This window comes from Entelurus aequoreus, linkage group LG01 (genome assembly GCF_033978785.1).
Source record: "Entelurus aequoreus isolate RoL-2023_Sb linkage group LG01, RoL_Eaeq_v1.1, whole genome shotgun sequence".
Taxonomy (NCBI): domain Eukaryota; kingdom Metazoa; phylum Chordata; class Actinopteri; order Syngnathiformes; family Syngnathidae; genus Entelurus; species Entelurus aequoreus.
The window spans coordinates 26,856,956-26,881,047 of record NC_084731.1 but is presented as its reverse complement, the minus strand read 5'-3'; the positions used below and the strand labels follow the sequence as shown (position 1 = coordinate 26,881,047).

The window sequence follows — 24,092 nt, the reverse complement described above, 5'->3', positions numbered from 1 at the left end:
CTATTGTGGATCACGGATTTGTATTTTAAACCACCTCGGATACTATATCCTTTTGAAAATGAGAGTCGAGAACGCGAAATGGACATTCACAGTGACTTTTATCTCCACGACAATACATCGGCGAAACACTTTGGCTACGGAGCTAACGTGATAGCATCGGGCTCAAATGCAGATAGAAACAAAATAAATAAACCCCTGACTGGAAGGATAGACAGAAGATCAACAATACTATTAAACCCTGGACATGTAAATACACGGTTAATGCTTTCCAGCTTGGCGAAGCTTAAAAATGCTGTTGCTAACGACGCCATGGAAGCTAACTTAGCAACGGGACCTCACAGAGCTATGCTAAAAACATTAGCGCTCCACCTACGCCAGCCAGCCCTCATCTGCTCATCAACACCCGTGCTCACCTGCGTTCCAGCGATCGACGGAAGGACGAAGGACTGCACCCGATCATCCGTACGGTCGGCGGCTAGCGTCGGCTAGCGTGTCTGCTATCCAAGTCAAAGTCCTCCTGGTTGTGTTGCTGCAGCCAGCCGCTAATACACCGATCCCACCTAAAGCTTTCTTCTTTGCAGTCTTCATTGTTCATTAAACAAATTGCAAAAGATTCACCAACACAGATGTCCAGAATACTGTGGAATTTTGAGATGAAAACAGAGCCATTTTGTATTGGATTCAATGGTGTGCTAATACTTCCGTTTAGCTAGTGACGTCACGCGCTTACGTCATCATACATAGACATTTTCAACCGGAAGTTTAGCGGGAAATTTAAAATTGCACTTTATAAGTTAACCCGGCCGTATTGGCATGTGTTGCAATGTTAAGATTTCATCATTGATATATAAACTATCAGACTGCGTGGTCGGTAGTAGTGGGTTTCAGTAGGCCTTTAAGGGGATTAAACACATACATATAATATGTATAATGTCTAGCAGGAGGCATAAATCATCGTTTGATCGAGGCTTTTATGTGCCTTAAATACTGTTGTTATAATAAACGGTATTACAATAACAGCAGGATTTGTGGTTAAGTGCTTAAAACCAGTCGCCAGCTGCCATTGTGACTCTCAAAGAAAAAAAAGTCAAGCATTTGAGAGATGGCGAACCAGTCTATGATGTCAAGCGCTGTCAAAACTGTTACAGGCTCGAGCAATTCTCTGATGTGTGTCGCCTCTCACCACATCTCGGAAGCACCACAGCAGGAATAGAAAAACTCTCGCCTCAGACTGCGACACAATTGCTCTAAATATCACTTACGTCTCTCATACAAGCCAATATGGGGGGATAAAACACACCCTGCACCCAGTTTGGCTCGCACATGCGTCGACCACAAGAAAAGGCTCGTTAAGGCACTGCCCGGAAAACCACAGCTGCCAGGGCTGCTTTTACAAACACATTAGAAATCCACACAATTCCTACCCGTGTCAGAATGTGTACCACATACACCTCCCCGCTCATTTTCCCATGTATCACTGCTGCAGGATTTCATTCTGATTGTTGAGGATAGACGTCAAGGCGGTAGTAGTAGTTGGTGGTGTTGTGGTCTTCGCCTTCCCAACACTCAGATTTTCCAAAAGAAAGCTGCTTTAGCAAAGTCCACCGCGCTTCCTGACATTCGCAGAATGGAAAGAGAGTCAAAGGTGTAGATTATATATATATATATGTATGTATATATATACATATATATACATATACAGGCCAAAGGTTTGGACACACCTCATTTCAATGGGTTTTCTTTATTTCCATGACTATTTACGTTGTAACGGTGGCATTGTTGTGTGTGGACACGGATAAGGTTAGGTGAGATTTACCCTTATTGTAATCAGACACAATGGTCGTTTAAAGACCTACTGAAACCCACTACTACCGACCACGCAGTCTGATAGTTTATATATCAATGATGAAATCTTAACATTGCAACACATGCCAATACGGCCGGGTTAACTTATAAAGTGCAATTTTAAATTTACCGCTAAACTTCCGGTTGAAAACGTCTTTGTATGATGACGTATGCGAGTAACGTCACTAGTTAAACGGAAGTATTGGTACACCTTTGAATCCAATACAAAAAAGCTCTGTTTTCATCTCAAAATTCCACAGTATTCTGGACATCTGTGTTGGTGAATCTTTTGCAATTTGTTTAATGAACAATGAAGACTGCAAAGAAGAAAGTTGTAGGTGGGATCAGTGTATTAGCGGCGGACTACAGCAACACAACCAGGAGGACTTTGAGATGGATAGCAGACGCGCTAGCCGCCGACCTCACCTTGACTTCCTCCGTCTCCGGGCCGCCGACCGCATCTATGATCGTCGCTCCGTCGATCGCTGGAACGCAGGTGAGCACGGGTGTTGATGAGCAGATGAGGGCTGGTGGAGTGCTAATGTGTTTATCATAGCTCTGTGAGGTCCCGTTGCTAAGTTAGCTTCAATGGGGTCGTTAGCAACAGCATTGTTAAGCTTCGCCAAGCTGGAAAGCATTAACCGTGTTTAATAGTATTGTTGATTTTCTGTCTATCCTTCCAGTCAGGGGTTTATTTATTTTGTTTCTATCTGCATTTAAGCCCGATGTGCTATCACGTTAGCTCTGTAGCTAAAGAGCTTCGCCGATGTATTGTCGTGGAGATAAAAGTCACTGTGAATGTCCATTTCGCGTTCTCGACTCTCATTTTCAAGAGGATATAGTATCCGAGGTGGTTTAAAATACAAATCCGTGATCCACAATAGAAAAAGGAGAAAGTGTGGAATCCAATGAGCCCTTGTACCTAAGTTACGGTCAGAGCGAAAAAAGATGCGTCCTGCACTGCACTCTAGTCCTTCACTCTCACGTTCCTCATCCACGAATCTTTCATCCTGGCTTTAATTAATGGGGTAATCGTCGCTTTCTCGGTCCGAATCTCTCTCGCTGCTGGTGTAAACAATGGGGAAATGTGAGGAGCCCTTCAACCTGTGACGTCACGCTACTTCCGGTACAGGCAAGGCTTTTTTTATCAGCGACCAAAAGTTGCGAACTTTATCGTCGATGTTCTCTACTAAATCCTTTCAGCAAAAATATGGCAATATCGCGAAATGATCAAGTATGACACATGGATCTGCTATTCCCGTTTAAATAAAAAAAATTCCTTTCAGTAGGCCTTTAAGGTATTCATGTGTGATTTCCACAAGCGTCTGTACATGTAGAAGAATGAGAAACACGGGCATGTCTGGATGAATCATTAGTCGAAATGGCATATAGATACTGAAGTATTAAACCTCCTCATGCTCTCTCAGGGAGAGCATGTCCCAAATTCCAAGCTGCTGTTTTGAGGCATGTTAAAAATAATCATGCACTTTGTGACTGAAATAGTAAATAAATATGGCAGTGCCATGTTGGAATTTTCTTCCATAACTTGAGTTGAAGTTGTTCTCTTATTTTGGAAAACCTTGCTACATTGTTTAATGCATCCAGCGGGGCATCACAACAAAATTAGGCATAATAATGTGTTAATTCCACAACTGTATATATCGATATCGGTTGATATCGGTATCGGTAATTAAGAGTTGGACAATATCGGAATATCGGATATCAGCAAAAAAGCCATTATCGGACATCTCTAGCAAAAGGGTATATAGTCGGAAATATCCCAACAGTGTGCAAAGCCGAGCAGTGCAGCAATCAGCCTGCTTCAAGCAGCCTGTTGACATCATCGTATAGCGTCACACGTTACAATACTATTTTAATGTCACAGCCCGAAAGGTCTCACAGTTGACTCAGTATTCTAAAAACACTTCCAACGGCCACAAAAAAACATGCGGCCCACTCGCTCTTAAGAACCGTGCATTCTGAGCCCTGCTAGTCATTTGTGTGACCGCAATTAAATGCTCGAAAAAGGGAACAGGGGGTATTTTTATGAAAGCAATAATTGCTTGTAAGGACTTGGTGTGTTTATGTTAGGGACCATTAGCTGCAAAGATCAGACCTCAGATATGCAAACTTCCCTCTGGGAGGCATTTCAACACTTCAGCTTGCCCCTGACACCGCAGGGCCACACAGACATGGGGCTTTCATTAACCATTTGTGATTTTATGAGGAGTTTTTTTTCTTGTTTTTTTTTTAAGGATCAGCTTGGGTGGTTTTTAGAGTGTTAAAGTGGCCGTAAGATAGAAGAAAAAAATGTCAATGACTTCTGAAGATATAAAATATCAACTCCATCACTTATAGTTTTTCTCAGCAGGGGTTTGTCCTGTGATGTCTTTTACTCGGCAGAACACTTTGCCTCATTCACACCGTTGCATGCCTGCGTGTTGAGCTGTTTGACAGCATTGCACAGCTCAACTGTTTTCTTATAGATTATCACAGCTACCAAAAGGACCTTGTCTAAACAGATATTACCCTCGTGCTTATGTCTGCCCCAGACAATGTCTGCTTGTTTAGAATTTTTGCAGAGCTTAATAAAGTTTGACAAAAATCTGCAAACTACTGCAAGGATGAAAGCCCACAGTTAAAGCAGGTGTGATCAAGCGTTGTCTCACTTTTTAACAAAATAACAATCGTGTACATTTAAGATGCTGAAACTAGGGCGTTAATACGGTTTAATCCATCATCTTTATTGATAGGGGTGTCCCAATACAACTTTTTCACTTCCGATACGATACCGATATTGGAGCCTTGAGTATTGGTCGACCCCATATTGATCCGGCACGAATCATACATACATATTATTTTGTAGTTAGTGTGGAATGTTACAAAAGGCTTGATCAAGGGAAATTAAACAGAGGACATTGGAAGGTATGAAAAACCCTAACCTATTTATTATTAATAGGGATGTCCGATAATATTGGACTGCCGATATTATCGGCCGATAAATGCTTTAAAATGTTTCAAAATTATCGGAATCGGTTTCAAAAATTAAAATGTATGACTTTTTAAAACGCCGCTGTGTACACGGACGTAGGGAGAAGTACAGAGCGCCAATAAACCTTAAAGGCACTGCCTTTGCGTGCCGGCCCAATCACATAATATCAATGGCTTTTCACACACACAAGTGGATGCAAAGCATACTTGGTCAACAGCCATACAGGTCACACTGAGGGTAGCCGTACAAACAACTTTAACACTGTTACAAATATGCGCCACACTGTGAACCCACACCAAACAAGAATGACAAACACATGTCGAGAGAACATCCGCACCGTAACACAACATAAACACAACAGAACAAATACCCAGAACCCCTTGCAGCACTAACTCTTCCGGGATGCTACAATATTCACCCCCGCTACACCCTACCCCCCCGCCCCACCTCAACCTCCTCATGCTCTCTCAAGGAGAGCATGTCCCAAATTCCAAGCTGCTGTTTTGAGGCATGTTACAAAAAATAATGCACTTTGTGACTTCAATAATAAATATGGCAGTGCCATGTTGGCATTTTTTTCCATAACTTGGGTTGATTTATTTTGGAAAACCTTGTTACATTGTTTAATGCATCCAGCGGGGAATCACAACAAAATTAGGCATAATAATGTGTTAATTCCACGACTGTATATATCGGTATCGGTTGATATCGGAATCGGTAATTAAGAGTTGGACAATATCAGAATATCGGATATCGGCAAAAAAGACATTATCGGACATCTCTAGTTATTAACCCTCTGAAATGCACTCATTCTGTCTTTAATTAGGTTGAAGTGAACTGGTAATGGACGCTTCCGACTTTGCCCGTAAAGACACGCCCCCTTGGTTACTTTTGCTATGTGCCACACACTTTCCTCAAAGATGGCGGAAAATCAGCAATCGCTAGCTGGAATTTCCGACAAAATTAGCATATCTTTCCTTTCCGATGCTGAAAATCTGTCACAGTGATCACTGAAAGGGGCCCAGTCATGCAAAACCAGCTTTTCTTACCTATTGGTAACTGCTGTTGTTCATTTGGGATCTGCATAAGTCCCGCAAATTTGAAATCAAAGCATTGAGAGAAGGATATTTAAAGAGAAACTACATCTTGTGAGACCATCTCGGCCAACTCCGGAAGCTCGAATTTCTACAAATTGTAAGTTCAGATATTTTAATTATTTATTTTGTCACGTTTAATATGTTTTTTGCAGTTTTCATTTTGACAGTACCACATAAGATACGTTTTAATTGCTGATGTGGGTTTATTGATTTTTAAATGCCCCAGAAAATAACCAGTTTTGTACACAGTTGATGTGGTTCAATGCCCAGTAGGGCGTAAATGTGTTCCTGTATACTATTTCTCCAGCAATGGTCATGTGGCGACATAAATTATGGTATTTTGAGAGGTAATCATTGAAGTCGGACATCACTGAAGGCCTAGGTGGGAAACGCACGGCCCGCCACTGAATTTCAATGTTAATAATGTGCATTTATTAGGGAAAAAAATAAAAGGTTATGTCAAGCAAAAAAATCTAACTATTAAACTATTTTAAATAGTTTTCCTAAAATACGCATCAAGGCTATGAAGTGGGTTTTATACGATTACTTGATTAATCAAACAAATTAACCAATAGATTAAAGTAAAGTAAAGTACCAATGATTGTCACACACACACTAGGTGTGGCGAAATGATTCTCTGCATTTGACCCATCACCCTTGATCACCCCCTGGGATGTGAGGGGAGCAGTGGGCAGCAGCGGTGGCCACGCCCGGGAATCATTTTTGGTGATTTAACCCCCAATTCCAACCCTTGATGCTGAGTGGGAGGTAATGGGTCCCATTTTTACAGTCTTTGGTATGACTCCATTAATAACAATAATCGATAGCTTCAGCCCTACTTTTAATGATGTTTAGTAGCTAAACTTTCTGAAATCCTTATTACTAGCTAACAACAAACAAAGCTAACGTGTGTGTGTGTGTTACGTGGGGCGTACTTTACGCCCTCAAAGCCGGATATAATGCCGACAACAGTTTGGAAAGTTACACTGCAAAAAGTCAGTGTTCAAAAACAAGAAAAAAAAATACAAAAATTAGGGGTATTTTACTTGAACTAAGCAAAATTATCTGCCAATAGAACAAGACAATTTGGCTTGTCAAGACTTTCCAAAACAAGTAAAATTAGCTAACCTCAATGAACCCAAAAATACCTTAAAAAAAGTATATTCTCACTAATAACAAGTGCACTTTTCTTGGTAGAAAAAAAACAATAGACCTTTTTGCTCAATATGTTTAAAAATATTCTTAAATAAGTAAATGCTAGTGCCATCATCTTGACATAATGATATGTGCTCGACATCATGATTTTTTTTTCATGCTTGAAGTAAGAAATTATTACTTTGAAAAAGCAGTTTTATACTTGTGAGTGTTAATGACACAGCTTTGCACCAGTTGATATTCTAGTTTCAAGCATGTTTTACTCAATATAGGTCATAAAATCTCATCTACGAGCTGTAATATCTTACTGAGATCATTTTGGACCAAAACCCTTAAAACAAGTAAAACACTCTAACATGAAATCTGCATAATGAGAATAATTATCTTATCAGACAGAAAATAAGCAAATGTCACCCTTATTTGAGATATTTAATCTTACTTACATTTCAGTTTTTGCAGTGTAGCGCATAAAGGTTAGAAACATCCACTTTAATACAAGCACAGTAGATCATGATGATCTGCTTATCGCCTCTAAAATCTCATTGACTGATTGAAAAATACTTCCCTTGAATTGACTGAGGCTAATAAAATGAACACTTGTGAGCACAGCCCACCTGCAGGATATACCTTCATCTGCTGGAAGCTGTGATCTTTGCACGGGAAATACCATAATCCGTTTAAGTCTTGAAGTCGTCATCTGGAGACCACCAACACAATGAGAGGGGCCCCAGCTAAAAAAAAAAAAAAACAACCTCCAAATAAATGTTTAGCAAAAACCCACTAATCATGTCTGCCTTCATGCCTAGTCTTAAATCACACACCTTCTTTCAGACTATATTCACTCAGATGGCCTGAATTTGTAGTTTTCAACTCTTTATTTATTGAAGTTGGAACTGAGTGATGCAAGCAAACAAGAGTATAAACAGTTCATCTTTTGCACAAGTGACCTTTAACCTTTCTCCGTGCCCCCGAGGCAGCATTGCTATACATGATGAAACGGAACATCCGCATAGGCACCAAGCTGTCTATACTCTTCTGTCATATAGACGCCCTTGTAAACGCCACAGAATGTATCCAAATAAATGCGATTAAAAAAAAAATAACTTAAGACAAACACAAGTAACTCACACAGTCTATTGAAATCATACTCCCCTCCAACCTCATATAAAAGCCATTATATATTGTCTATAATCTATATACAATCGCGATCAAAAGTTGACATACACTTGTAAAGAACATAATGTCATGGCTGTCTTGAGTTTCCAATCATTTCTACAACCCTTATTTTTTTGTGATTGGAGCACATACTTGTTGGTCACAAACACATTCAGGAAGTTTTGGTTCTTTTATGAATTGATTATAGGTCTACTGAAAATGTGACCAAATCTGCTGGGTCAAAAGTATACATACAGCAATGTTAATATTTGGTTACATGTCCCTTGGCAAGTTTCACTGCAATAAGGTGCTTTTGGTAGCCATCCACAAACTTCTGGCAAGCTTCTGGTTAAATTTTTGACCACTCCTCTTGACAAAATTGGTGCAGTTCAGCTAAATTTGTTGTTTTTCTGACATGGACTTGTTTCTTCAGCATTGTCCACATGTTTAAAGGCCTACTGAAATGAAATTGTTTTATTTAAACGGGGATAGCAGATCCATTCTATGTGTCATACTTGATCATTTCGCGATATTGCCATATTTTTGCTGAAAGGACTTAGTAGAGAACAACGACGATAAAGTTCGCAACTTTTGGTCGCTGATGAAAAAAAGCCTTGCCTGTACCGGAAGTAGCGTGACGTCACAGGAGGAAGGGCTGCTCACATTTTCCCATTGTTTACAATGCAGCGAGAGCCATTCAGACCGAGAAAGCGACGATTACCCCATTAATTTGGGCGAGGATGAAAGATTTGTGGATGAAGAACGTGAGAGTGAAGGACTAGAGTGCAGTGCAGGACGTATCTTTTTTCGCTCTGACCATAACTTAGGTACAAGGGCTCATTGGATTCCACACTTCTCCTTTTTCTATTGTGGATCACGGATTTGTATTTTAAACCACCTCGGATACTATATCCTCTTGAAAATGAGAGTCAAGAACGCGGAATGGACATTCACAGTGACTTTTATCTCCACGACAATACATCGGCGAAACACTTCAGCTACGGAGCTAACGTGATAGCATCGGGCTCAAATGCAGATAGAAACAAAATAAATAAACCCCTGACTGGAAGGATAGACAGAAAATCAACAATACTATTAAACCATGGACATGTAAATACACGGTTAATGCTTTCCAGCCTGTCAAAGCTTAACAATGCTGTTGCTAACGACGCCATTGAAGCTAACTTAGCAACGGGACCTCACAGAGCTATGCTAAAAACATTAGCTCTCCACCTACGCCAGCCAGCCCTCATCTGCTCATCAACACCCGTGCTCACCTGCGTTCCAGCGATCGACAGAGCGACAAAGGAGTTCACCCGATCACCGATGCGGTCGGCGGCCCAGAGACGGAGGAAGTCAAGGTGAGGTTGGTGGCTAGCACGTCTGCTATCCATCTCAAAGTCCTCCTGGTTGTGTTGCTGTAGTCCGCCGCTAATACACCGATCACACCTACAGCTTTTTTCTTTGCAGTCCCCATTGTTCATTAAACAAATTGCAAAAGATTCACCAACACAGATGTCCAGAATACTGTGGAATTTTGGGATGAAAACAGAGCTTTTTTGTATTGGATTCAATGGGGTCCGAATACTTCCGTTCTCTCCGTGACGTCACGCGCATACGTCATCATATCTAGACGTTTTCAACCGGAAGTGTCGCGGGAAATTTAAAATTGCACTTTATAAGTTAACCCGGCCGTATTGGCATGTGTTGCAATGTGTAAGATTTCATCATTGATATATAAACTATCAGACTGCGTGGTCGGTAGTAGTGGGTTTCAGTAGGCCTTTAAGTCAGGACTTTGGGAAGGCCATTCTAAAACCTTAATTCTAGCCTGATTTAGCCATTCCTTTACCACTTTTGACATGTGTTTGGGGTCATTGTCCTGTTGGAACACCCAACTGCGCCCAAGACTCAACCTCCTTTCTGATGATTTTAGGTTGTCCTGAAGAATTTGGAGGTAATCCTCCTTTTTACTCTTTGTAAAGCACCAGTTCCATTGGCAGAAAAACAGGCCCAGAGCATAATACTACCACCACCATGCTTGACGGTAGGAACCATGCTTGACGGTAGGAATTGGTGTTCCTGGGATTAAAGGCCTCACCTTTTCTCCTCCAAACATATTTCCGGGTATTGTGGCCAAACAGCTCAATTTTTGTTTCATCTGACATCACATGGACAAAGATAAGACCTTCTGGAGGAAAGTTCTGTGGTCAGATGAAAGAAAATTTTTTTACAAGTGTATGTAAACTTTTGATCGCGACTGCATGTGCTCAGGTATATCATAGGAGCAATGACAAGTTGAATTCTTAAAGGGGCAGGACCTATATTTATTTACAGAGAAAGACACAACACAACAAACAAAGAATGATTTGGTCTGAATGAACAATCCACTGCAACCATGCTACAATAATAAAAACATGTATCGGGACACTACAATATTTGTCACCTCCAGAAATAACTGTTTTTACTACATGCAACAACTTAACTAAGAATAATTCAAATACACTTTTTATAACAATATTAAATAACGTACTTCATTAATAATTGGGTGAAAACGCCAAGGCATTCACACATTTGGTTTTCAACACCAAAATTCATCAACTTATTACTATTCTTCTTCTCCAGATTTTGGCGCGCTCTACCTTCCACATTTTTCACCCGATTCAAACCGTTCCAACTTCAAACTGTTCAGCCTATTCGGGAATCGCGGGCTTTTCCTTGACAAATTCCAAAACTTTGCCAGATTTCCCAGAATTCCAGGTTTTCCGGAACATTTTTCCCATTCAAAATGAATTGGCCATTTTTCTAACTTTCACCATTTCCACATTTTTCAACCTATTCAAACTATTCCACCTTCAACACATTCTACCATTTTGGAAATTCAAACTACTCTTTTTCCAAGTTCCAAAAAATTTCAGGATTTTCCAGAATTCCTGGTTTTCCAAAGCCCTATTTTCACCATTTTTTCTGGCGACTACTCCTCCCACATTTTTCCATCCACTTCAACCGTTCTACCGTCAAAACAATTCTCTTAATCAGGAAAAAAAACAAAGTTGTTTTTTAAACAGGAAAAATTCCCGGTTTTCCTGTAATTTTAGGAATTCCGTAATACCATTTCTCAATTGAATATGTTACTACTTCAACATTTCTCAACCCATTTGAAAAAATGTAACAACAACCATTTCAACTCATTCAGACCATTCAAGTGTTTTACCATTTTCAAAAAAATTCCCGCTTTTCCCGAAATTCCCAATTTATTGGGAAATTCCCATTGAAATGAATGGAACATTCTTCAAAGTTCCACAATTCCCAAATTTTTTATCTGTTTCAAACTGTTCCAACTTCAAAATATTCAGCCTGTTTGGGAATTGTGTACCCTAATCAACAATTTCAAATTTTTTTCCAGGATTTCAGTTGAACTTCAGCATTGGAGCATTTACACGCAATTCTTTCAGAAATTGCCTCTTCTAGTTGTCTTATATTATTCGAATTTATATCTGAATGATCATTTTATGTATTATTTTGTATTTATGATTAACAATTTATTTCCGTTTATTCATTACTTTGAGAAAATAACTATTTTATAGTCCTATTTTTAACATTTCACTAACTATACTGTCATTTATTTCAACTTCTAATTACTTACTGGTATTTGTTTCCGCTTTTTTCTTAATATAAATGGTAAAATGTAAGCAAACTAAACATTGTAAGAGTCAACATGGAAAAGTTACGGTGGTTTTAGATTATTTCGATATAGTTACATTGTGATGCACTACTTATTTCCAGTTTCTCATGACATGTCCGAATAGCAGTAGGAAGAAGCAGAATTTATTTAATCCTATACCCCTATTCCATTTCAAAGCAATGTCTTACACATGTGTTGGTTCACTTCCTGCGCTTAATTTGTTACACAAATAAATTAAATACATAAATAATAAAGTTATCATGAATAAACAGTTAAGTTATGGTGTAAATTAGTATGAGTAGATATAGTAGAAGGGGTATAGGTTTAAATAACATGTGCTTTTTACTACTCCTTTTGGGATTTGTTGAGTTGTGGAAATGTAACCAATGGTTCCTAATGCAAATTGTTAAGCATGTCTGAAACAAATAAACTATACAATAGCATCCATTGATTATTATTAATAGGTCAATATTAATAAAGGCATATTATTCTACCTTAATTCCTTTTATAGTATTTATTTATTCAAACTTTTTTCAAATGTATTTACATGCATTATTTCGAGTCACCTTTTTATTCTTCTTGTCTTTTCCTTTATCACTGGATTTTTTTAATTCCCATTTTATTTTATTTATTTTGGATTCTTTCAACACCATTTTCCCATTCCTGGTAAAACTGTAAATGATTTACTGTGTTGTTCAAAGACATGGAGGAAGGGTATAGGCAGAGGCGTAGCACCATGTCCTGGGTCCCCAATACACAAGAGTCTTAAAGGGCCCTCAAGCCCAAACCCAATGACGCCGCCCCATACATACACTTGGTATGTTTACATGCACCTAAAAACTCATTACTGCATGAACCAGCTTTTTAAAACACATGTAAAAAATGGGATTTACATCCATATCTATATTTAAACTAACCCCCCTAAAAAATGTAGTTTAAATAATTGTAGTTAAAAAAAAAAAACAATATATAAAGTGGCCAGAATATGAATCTAAATATTCATATAACAGGAAATTATTCTCTTAAATATTAGTATGAATATAAATCTGTCAAGTTTTCCTTTACACCCGAGTGCACATCATCTGTAAATTATACAAATCATAATAACTAGAGATGTCCGATAATATCGGCAGTCCGATATTATCGGCCGATAAATGCTTTAAAATGTGATATCGGAAATTATCGGTATCGGTTTCAAACAAGTAAAATTTATGACTTTTTAAAACGCAGCTGTACGGAGTGGTACACGGACGTAGGGAGGAGTACAGAGCACCAATAAACCTTAAAGGCACTGCCTTTGCGTGCCGGCCCAATCACATAATATCTACGGCTTTGCTCTGATTAGTTTTTTTGCACACTCTTGGCATTCTCTCGATGAGCTTCAAGAGGTAGTCACCTGAAATGGTTTTCACTTCCCAGGTGTGCTTGAAGCTCATCCAGAGAATGCCAAGAGTGTGCAAAGCATTAGTGCTTGCACACCAGAGGTGGGACCAAGTCATTGCTTTGCAAGTCACAAGTAAGTCTCAAGTCTTTGCCCTCAAGTCTCGAGTCAAGTCCCGAGTCAAGACAGGCAAGTCCCGAGTCAAGTCCAAAGTCAAGACTGGAAAGTCTCAAGTCGAGTCCCAAGTCCTGCATTTTGAGTTTCAAGTCCTTTCAAGTCCTTTTAACCACAGACTAATATTTTTACACATATTGTGTATGCTTTTAAAACGCTGTATGTATTTATTAAAACAAGTGCATTTGAAATTGCAGGAAAAAAAATAGTGCTGACATTGCAATTCCTAATAGCACTATTAACCAGTCATTTTAATAGTTTAAACAATTTTAAACATTTAACTCATTCCTTTACAGAATAAACACATTTGCAAAAACAAACATTAACATACTATTGGTTGTATTTTATGAAAATAACATTACCACAGAGTTGAGAAGGAGCAAAGATCTTCAATATTTGTATGTGAAAATCACAAATAAATCTTCTGGGGGAGGATGACGCCCCTACAGGGGTTTGGTTTACAAACTTTCAGCCCCACCTAAAACAAAATTCACCAGCCGCCACTGATTATGATGCATTCTCATTTTAGGCAAAATATAAGACAAAACTTTCTTAACAGTATATTTGTAACCAGGAATAAGTCTTCAAGTACCAATATTCAAATACTAACATTGTTGGGTAAGACAGCATTTGGTTTTATTCTGAATGTAGTGAAAGAGATTGGTGGTTTTAGCTGATATAAAGACTTTCAGGTGTTTATATATGTTTAAGTATTTGGCAGACGCTTTTATCCAAAGCGACATACATAAAAAATACATACATAACAATCAGTGTAAACATGATCATTTAAGGGAAGAATGTAATACAAAATATCAATACAGTGTCAAGACAGAATAAACTCTCTGCTGCTGCAGCAACAGAGTTACAGTCTATAGGTCCATAAACTATATAGATATCTAATGTATTCATACATTGTTTATGTAGGATATACGCATGTATATATAACCTAATCATATTGTTTCTTCAATTTAAAAATAGCTTACAGTTTTTCCCCCCTACTCTGGGATTATATTCCCAGTTTTGATCTCGGACGTCTGGTCACTTATAGCGTATAAGAATATTATATTACTGTTAAGCAAACTATGAATAATAAAACATGTGTCCGTTATCATAGCTACACGTATGACAAAAAACCGCGTGAAAATCAGTGGTATTCAGTGAGGTAAAATGAATTAAATGCGCTGACAGTTCATTGCTCCTGCCAAATGAATTGCACTGAGTGGAGCGGATCACCACTCCAAGATGGCGGCCCCGCGTCTCGTCTGCGCCAGTAGGCAGTAGCGCTCGATGCTGCGTACCCTTAAAACATGTCTATGGTTATAACGTTAGCAGTGAGTTTACAGCCTCACTGATTTAACTACACAGCAAATAAAAGTCATGTTACTTAGCCAATAAACGTTATCTTACATTCAAAACTTACCCTTCTTTGTGCAACTTCAAATGTCGAACGAAGTTGGAAGTTGTTGCGTCTCCGTCTGTAATATTCAAACTGCGTGATTTGCATACGCAATTCGTTTTTTGTTGACCAAGTCGTAGTTTTTATACCCGAACGAAACCAACTTTGGCATAATTGTTTCTCTCTGCCGCGTTGTTTGACAACTCTTGTTCGGTGGTTGTCCTGCAATTGGATTGGATGAATGCTGTGTGATGAAAACAACGTAGAACTAATTTGATTGGCTGTTGTACTGACAGCACACCAGCTGACAGGCAGCACACACGCTGATAGACACACACGTACAAAATGAAAGATACGGAGCGCTCCCAAATAACTTTTTAAGCTTTGGGTTTTGGGGAAAGTAGCAAGTCATGTCAAGTCAAAAGGCTCAAGTCCAAGTGAAGTCACAAGTCATTGATGTTAAAGTCTAAGTCGAGTTGCAAGTCTCTTTACATTTTGTCAAGTCGAGTCTAAAGTCATCAAATTCATGACTCGAGTCTGACTCGAGTCCAAGTCATGTGACTCGAGTCCACACCTCTGTTGCACACAATATAAAACATGATTTCAGTTATTTAATTTTTTACATAGTACATAACTCCACATGTGTTCATTCATAGTTTTGATGCCTTCAGTGACAATCTACAACAGGGGTCCCCAAACTTTTTGACTTGGGGGCCGCATTGGGTTAAAACAATTTGGCCGGGGGCCGGGCTGTATATATATATATATATATATATATATATATATATATATATATATATATATATATATATATATATATATATATATATATATATATATATATATATATATATATATACATATATACATATATACATATATACATACATACATATATATATATATTTAGTATATATATTATATATATATATATATATATATATATATATATATATATATATATATATATATATATATATATATATATATATATATATATATATATATATACATATATATATATATATATATATATATATATATATATATATATATATATATTAGATACATGTATATATTAATATATATATTAGATACATATATATATATATATATAATTGGTTCACTTCCTGTTCTCAATGTATTCACAATATACTGCATAAGTAATAACAATAAAAATAAACAAATAAATAAATAATTAGTTATATTTCATACGGTGAGATAAATATGATTATCTAGAAAATGAATGGATGGATGAAATAAATTCAGAATATTTATCATGGTTCTTCTTCTTTGTACTTTGTAAACACTTTAAGTTTGAAGAGTTTCTTGAAGTGGATCATATTAGTACATTGTTTGATTTCTTTGCTTAATCCATTCCATAATTGAATTCCACATACTGATATACTGAAGGTTTTAAGTGTTGTACGTGCGTACATACGTTTTAAATTAGAAATGTTTTAAGTTACATTTTTCTCTAAGATTTTTTCTCGAAGAGTTTTTGCAACCTGTAACCTGTTTTGAAAAAGTTTTATTTTGATTTATATACCAAATAATAGCTGTGTCCCAATTCAGGGTCTGCATCCTTCGGAGGGCCAATTCGAAGGCCGCTTACTTTGCAACGCTGCGCGAAGACTGTCCCAATTCATTCAAATTCGAAGACTCCCCCAAATGCAACCGACGAATGCGCCCTCCTTTTCCGTGTATGCGGAGGATGCACTGCGACTATCCTTCGTGGTCTCCCATATCCCAAGATGCTTTGCGCGCCTTTGTTAAACCCGGATCTTTTTGACGACGGCGGCAAACACAAGCAGCGGCACCGGCAGCGGCAGCGAATACACTTTCAAATGTATCCATCCATCCATTTTCTACCGCTTGTCCCTTTCGGAGTCGCGGGGGATGCTGGTGCCTATCTCAGCTGCATTCGGGCGGTAAGGCAGGGTACACCCTGGACAAGTTGCTACCTCATCGCAGGGCCAACACAGATAGACAGACAACATTCACACTCACATTCACAGGGTTCCATGTAAGCTCTGACGGTAGGGCGGTAAACGTCACAAACTTGAGCACCGAGACTACCAAAGTGAATTGGCTCTAATCGTTTACCTGGGTGGCCTAACCCTAACCCTTACTTTCAAATGTAAGTAGCGGATTTTAGGGTTAGGTTTAACCGGATTGTAAATAATGTAAATACAAACCCCGTTTCCATATGAGTTGGGAAATTGTGTTAGATGTAAATATAAACGGAATACAATGATTTGCAAATCATTTTCAACCCATATTCAGTTGAATATGCTACAAAGACAATATATTTGATGTTCAAACTGATAAACATTTTTTTTTTTGCAAATAATCATTAACTTTTAGAATTTGATGCCAGCAACACGTGACAAAGAAGTTGGGAAAGGTGGCAATAAATACTGATAAAGTTGAGGAATGCTCATCAAACACTTATTTGGAACATCCCACAGGTGAACAGGCAAATTGGGAACAGGTGGGTGCCATGATTGGGTATAAAAGTAGATTCCATGAAATGCTCAGTCATTCACAAACAAGGATGGGGCGAGGGTCACCACTTTGTCAAAAAATGCGTGAGCAAATTGTTGAACAGTTTAAGAAAAACCTTTCTCAACCAGCTATTGCAAGGAATTTAGGGATTTCACCATCTACGGTCCGTAATATCATCAAAGGGTTCAGAGAATCTGGAGAAATCACTGCACGTAAGCAGCTAAGCCCGTGACCTTCGATCCGTCAGGCTGTACTGCATCAACAAGCGACACCAGTGTGTAAAGGATATCACCACATGGGCTCAGGAACACTTCAGAAACCCACTGTCAGTAACTACAGTTGGTCGCTACATCTGTAAGTGCAAGTTAAAACTCTCCTATGCAAGGCGAAAACCGTTTAACAACACCCAGAAACGCCGTCGGCTTCGCTGGGCCTGAGCTCAACTAAGATGGACTGATACAGAGTGTAACAGTGTTCTGTGGTCTGACGAGTCCACATTTCAAATTGTTTTTGGAAACTGTGGACGTCGTGTCCTCCGGACCAAAGAGGCAAAGAACCATCCGGATTGTTATAGGTGCAAAGTTGAAAAGCCAGCATCTGTGATGGTATGGGGGTGTATTAGTGCCCAAGACATGGGTAACTTACACATCTGTGAAGGCGCCATTAATGCTGAAAGGTACACACAGGTTTTGGAGCAACATATGTTGCCATCCAAGCAACGTTACCATGGACGCCCCTGCTTATTTCAGCAAGACAATGCCAAGCCACGTGTTACATCAACGTGGCTTCATAGTAAAAGAGTGCGGGTACTAGACTGGCCTGCCTGTAGTCCAGACCTGTCTACCATTGAAAATGTGTGGCGCATTATGAAGCCTAAAATACCACAACGGAGACCCCCGGACTGTTGAACAACTTAAGCTGTACATCAAGCAAGAATGGGAAAGAATTCCACCTGAGAAGCTTAAAAAATGTGTCTCCTCAGTTCCCAAACGTTTACTGAGTGTTGTTATAAGGAAAGACCATGTAACACAGTGGTGAACATGCCCCTTCCCAACTACTTTGGCATGTGTTGCAGCCATGAAATTCTAAGTTAATTATAATTTGCAAAAAAAAAAAAAAAGTTTATGAGTTTGAACATCAAATATATTGTCTTTGTAGTGCATTCAATTGAATATGGGTTGAAAAGGATTTGCAAATCATTGTATTCCGTTTATATTTACATCTAACACAATTTCCCAACTCATATGGAAACGGGGTTTGTAATTCAATGTATATACTCTGATGATTAAAGGCCTACTGAAATGAATTTTTTAAATTTAAACGGGAATAGCAGATCCATTCTATGTGTCATACTTGATCATTTCGCGATATTGCCATATTTTTGCTGAAAGGATTTAGTAGAGAAAATCGACGATAAAGTTTGCAACTTTTGCTCGCTGATAAAAAAAAGCCTTGCCTGTACCGGAAGTAGCGTGACGTCACAGGAGCTAGTATTCCTCACAATTCCCCGTTGTTTACAATGGAGCGAGAGATTCGGAGCGACAAAGCGACGATTACCCCCATTAATTTGAGCGAGGATGAACGATTCGTAGATGACAGTGAAGGACTCGAGAGGCAGTGATGGACGTATCTTTTTTCGCTCTGACCGTAACTTAGGTACAAGCTGGCTCATTGGATTCCACACTCTCTCCTTTTTCTATTGTGGATCACGGATTTTTATTTTAAACCACCTCGGATACTATATCCTCTTGAAAATGAGAGTCGAGCACGTTTAAAGTGACTTTTATCCCCACGACAATACATCGGTGACACACTTAGCTACTGAGCTAACGTGATAGCATCGTTCTCAAATGAAGATAGAAACAAAAGAAATAAACCCCTGACTGGAAGGATAGACAGAAGATCAACAATACTATTAAACCATGTACATGTAACTACACGGTTAAAAATTCTCAGCCTGGTAAGGCTTAACAATGCTGTTGCTAACGACGCTAAGGCTAATTTAGCAACTTAGCAACCGGACCTCACAGAACTATGATAAAAACATTAGCGCCCCACCTACGCCAGCCAGCCCTCATCTTCCCATCAACAGCCGTGCTCACCTGCGTTCCAGCGATCGACGGCGCGACGAAGGACTTCATCCGTGGGTTTGGCGGCAAGCATCGGCTAGGCGTAGTAAGTAGTCCTTGTTGTGTTGCTGTAAGTATTGTACTTAGCCGCTAATACACCGATCGATCCCACCTACAACGTTCTTCTTTGCAGCCTCCATTGTTCATTAAACAAATTGCAAAAGATTCACCAACACAGATGTCCAGAATACTGTGGAATTTTGTCGAAGAAAACAAGAGGCTTTTGTATCGGGTCGATGGGGTCCAACCACTTCCGTGGATTTTGTGACGTCACGTGCATAAATCATATCCAAAGGAGTTTTTCAACCGGAAGTGTGGCGAGAATTTTAAAATTGCACTTTATAAGTTAACCCGGCCGTATTGGCATGTGTTTCAATGTTAAGATTTCATCATTGATATATAAACTATCAGACTGCGTGGTCGGTAGTAGTGGGTTTCAGTAGGCCTTTAACTGTATTATGCTGATAGTATATATTTGTACCATGACATGATTAACGTCGACCCCGACTTAAACAAGTTGAAAAACTTATTGGGGTGTTACCATTTAGTGGTCCATTGTACGGAATATGTACTGTACTGTGCTAAAATAAAATAAATAAAAGTTTAAATCGATCAATGAAGCGGAGGGCCACATTTGGCCCCCCGGCCTTGACTTTGACACGTGTGGTGTATAATAAGATTAAACAAAATCTTATTTTTCCCAATCTTTTTTGGGCAGGTTGAATCTTACAAGTGGGCGAGTGTGGCAAAGACTATGTCTGAAGAAATATCGACATGAAGTACACAAAATAGGCAAACTTGCCTGCATCTCCCAAACTCACCCAGGTTGACGAAGCTCATCACCATATCCGCGTCGTCCAGGAAGCGGCTGTCCTGCAGGGTGACCACGGAGGCCAGGTGAGGGTTGAACCTGGAGTATCTGCTGTGCGGAGCGTCGGCGGCCGCCGTGTTGTACAAGTCCAGCATGAACATCGGGGCGGCGGCGTTGTGTCGGCTGTGGACGTGGGAGGGTCGCGGGCGCTGAGGCAGCCCCAGGATGGAGAGGATCTCCCGCTGCATGTCCCTGCGCTCCTGGCTCCTCAGTCGGCGCTGGATGAAGCTGGAGCGCACCTCGTTGTCCGTGGAGAAGTTGGAGAAAGAGACTCCGTAACTCCAAGTCATTAAGAAAAGCATCATCGTCTCCAAGGCGCCGGAAACCATATCAACCATTTTTTTTTTTTTTTTTTTACGCACGTCTCTGAAAGGTACTACGGAAGTGAAAAGTCATCCATAAATATCAGCGATGTGCAGATATCGAACAGAATATTCCTCCTTCAATGTCTATTAAGTCTGCTGCTACTGTGCTGTTCTGCGTCTTTTCCTTTGGCATTTTTTTTTGGAGCGGGTTTAGAGAGTCGGGGGTGGGTCGATACATATGTCAGTCGTGTCGATACCACGAGAGGCAATAGTATTGGGTCAATACTAGCCTGATAATATCGATACTTTTTACTTGTCTTATACCGGGGGTCAGCAACCCGCGGCTCTGGAGCATTTTTAAAAAGGATTGAAAATGGATAAAAGATGGGGGGGACAATATATATTTTTTTGTTTTAGTATGTTTTTTGTGTGAGGACAAACATGACACAAACCTTCCCGATTGTTAGAAAGCCCACTGTTTAATTTGTTTGTGTGTATGCTTCAATGATGAGAGTATTTGGTGAACATCATTTTGTCCTACTAATTTCGGCGGTTCTTGAACTCACTATAGTGTGGACTGTGAGGCAACAGTTTGCTTACATGTTTGATTGATTGATTGAAACTTTTATTAGTAGATTGCACAGTACAGTACATATTCCGTACAATTGACCACTAAATGGTAACACCCGATTAAGTTTTTCAACTTGTTTAAGTCGGGGTCCACGTTAATCAATTTATGGTAAAATGTAAAAAAATTTAAATCTTCCGCTCCTTCTTTGTCTCATTTTGTCCACCAAAACTTTCATGCTGTGCGTGAATGCACACATCAATATGGAATGCACTCCCAACAGGTGTAAAAGAAAGTGCATCTCTACCCTCCTTCAAAACCGCACTAAAAGAACACCTCCAGGCAACTACAACCCTAGACTAACACCCTCCCCCCACCACATCCCACCTCCCCGAATTGTAAATAATCAAATGTATATACTTGTTCTTGTGCTTTCTGAGCTCACTATGTTCACCGCTCACTGCTCGCTGTACATATCCTACGAAGTGAGACCTGCACTGTTACAATGTCCATTTCTCAGATGATATTATTGTTGATGACTGAAATATGCTGATAGCAACCCAACCTAACCCGACCCCCTCCACATCCCACCCCCCGGATAGTAAATAATTCAATGTATATACTCTGATGATTAACTTGTGTGATGACTGTATTATGCTGATAGGATATATTTGTACCATGAATTGATTAACGTGGACCCCGACTTAAACAAGTTGAAAAACTTATTCGGGTGTTACCATTTAGTGGTCAATTGTACGGAATATGTACTGTACAGTGCAATCTACTAATAAAAGTTTCAATCAATCAATCAAACATGTAAGCAAACTGTTGCCTCACAGTCCACACTATGGTGAGTTCAAGAACCGCCGAAATTAGTAGGACAAAATGATGTTCACCAAATACTCTCATCATTGAAGCATACACACAAACAAATTAACAGTGGGCTTTCTAACAATCGGGAAGGTTTGTGTCATGTTTGTCCTCACACAAAAAACATACTAAAACAAAAAAATGATGGTGAGCTTTGTTGGTGTTATTGACTTGTGTGGAGTGCTAATCAGGCATATTTGGTTCTGTGCATGACTGCAAGCTAATCAATGCTAACATGCTATTTAGGCTAGCTGTATGTACATATTGCATCATTGTGCCTCATTTGTAGGTATATTTGAGATCATTTAATATCCTTTACTTTTGTCCTCTTTGTATATAATTTATATTTGCATGTCTCATACACATTATCTGTATGTAATTTTGGCTGCATTTCTGATAGTTGTTTGTGTGCCAGGTTGTACCAGACCACAGCAAACATCACCTAGCTTGCCAAAGATTGTAATAAATCCATTAGAAAAAGACAGCCTGTGGTTTTCTTTAACTTGGACACACACATCTTTGGCCATTAGAAGCCAGTAATTTCCAGGCGTGATCTCACCTTCGGAGTAGCCTCTGATTTACTAAAGGTTTCTAATGTGTAGAATAAATATTACATTTCAACATTTCTGTCACCGAAGATTTGCTTCAGCCTACGACACATAGTCATTTTGATACTAGGCTAATACAGACATGTACATCATGTGTTGCCTTCATTATAACACTTATATAAGACTTTTAAAGTCATTTTGATAGTAGGCTATTATGGCTAATATAGACACTTACATAATGTGTTGCCTTAATTATAACACTTATATTAAACATTTAAAGTCATTTTGATAGTAGGCTATTATAGTTAATATAGACCAGGGGTCACCAACGCGGTGCCCGCGGGCACCAGGTCGCCCGTAAGGACCAGATGAGTCGCCCGCGGGCCTGTTCTAAAAAAAAAAAATTTCAAAAAAAAATTAAAAACATTTTTTTTTTTTTTTTTTTAAATTAAATCTACATAGAAAAAACACAAGATACACTTTCAATCAGTGCATCAACCCAAACAACCTCCTCCATGCACACTCATCCACACCCACTCACACAAAAGGGGTTATTTCTTTCTGCTACCAATATTCTGGTTCCCACAACATAGACAACACATCTGCGAGGGACACAGTCCCTGAAGCACACATGATTGTATAGGCTGCTGGTCCACTAAAATTTTCATTAATTACTATTTTTTATGTAATTATTTTTATATTGTTTTACTTTCTTTTTTTATCCAAGAAAATGTTTTTTATTTATTTATCTTATTTTATTTTATTTTTTTTAAAAAGGGCCTTATCTTCAACAGACCAGATTGTCAATGAAATTAGATTTGTTTAAAGGGTTTTTTAAACCAGGCCCAGTCCAGATAATGTCCAAGTCGGACTCAGCAACACACACCTTCATTCATGTACACAGAAAAAAATTAGGGAACACAACAGATTGCATATAATTTATAAACAAAATTACATTTTCAAAATAAGCATTTATGTACAGTCCAGATTATGTCCAGGTCACTCAAATTAGGGAACACAACAACAGATATCATATAATCTATAAACATAATTATACTTTCAAAATAAGCCTTTGAGGACTTCTCATCTTTTTTTAAATGTTTTTTGGCATCATTATCGTTTTCAACCATGTAACTTTCTAAAGTTAGAAAATACTGAACAAATGTTTTAAAGAAAGTATAACTAAGTGAATATCTGTTTTTGGCCTTAAAAATAAACATTTTACCGAGTACTATAATTAAATTGACTAAATCATGATTGTCAATGAACTCTCCTAAAATAACAGAAACCACATTAAGCTTCATAAACAAACCAATCCTTAAACAAATTTTTTCAACTTCCACCCAAAACAAAGACACAATATGACAATACCAAAACAAATTCAGGCTCCTGAAAACAAAATCGGCAATCATC

The 24,092-nt window shown here is 38.8% G+C and overlaps 1 protein-coding gene across 2 annotated transcripts in view; it reads right to left on the bottom strand.

Moving 5' to 3' along the window:
• LOC133658687 (bone morphogenetic protein 7-like) overlaps positions 1-20,903 on the bottom strand; it is a 36,975-nt gene extending 16,072 nt beyond the window's left edge. For both annotated transcript variants that reach the window (XM_062061025.1, XM_062061091.1), the window contains exon 1: positions 20,339-20,903. In XM_062061025.1, the coding sequence (XP_061917009.1) occupies positions 20,339-20,726 (388 nt within the window). In that variant the 5' untranslated portion in view covers positions 20,727-20,903. The remainder of the gene's footprint in view (positions 1-20,338) is intronic.
• Between the last annotated feature and the right edge of the window lie 3,189 nt (positions 20,904-24,092).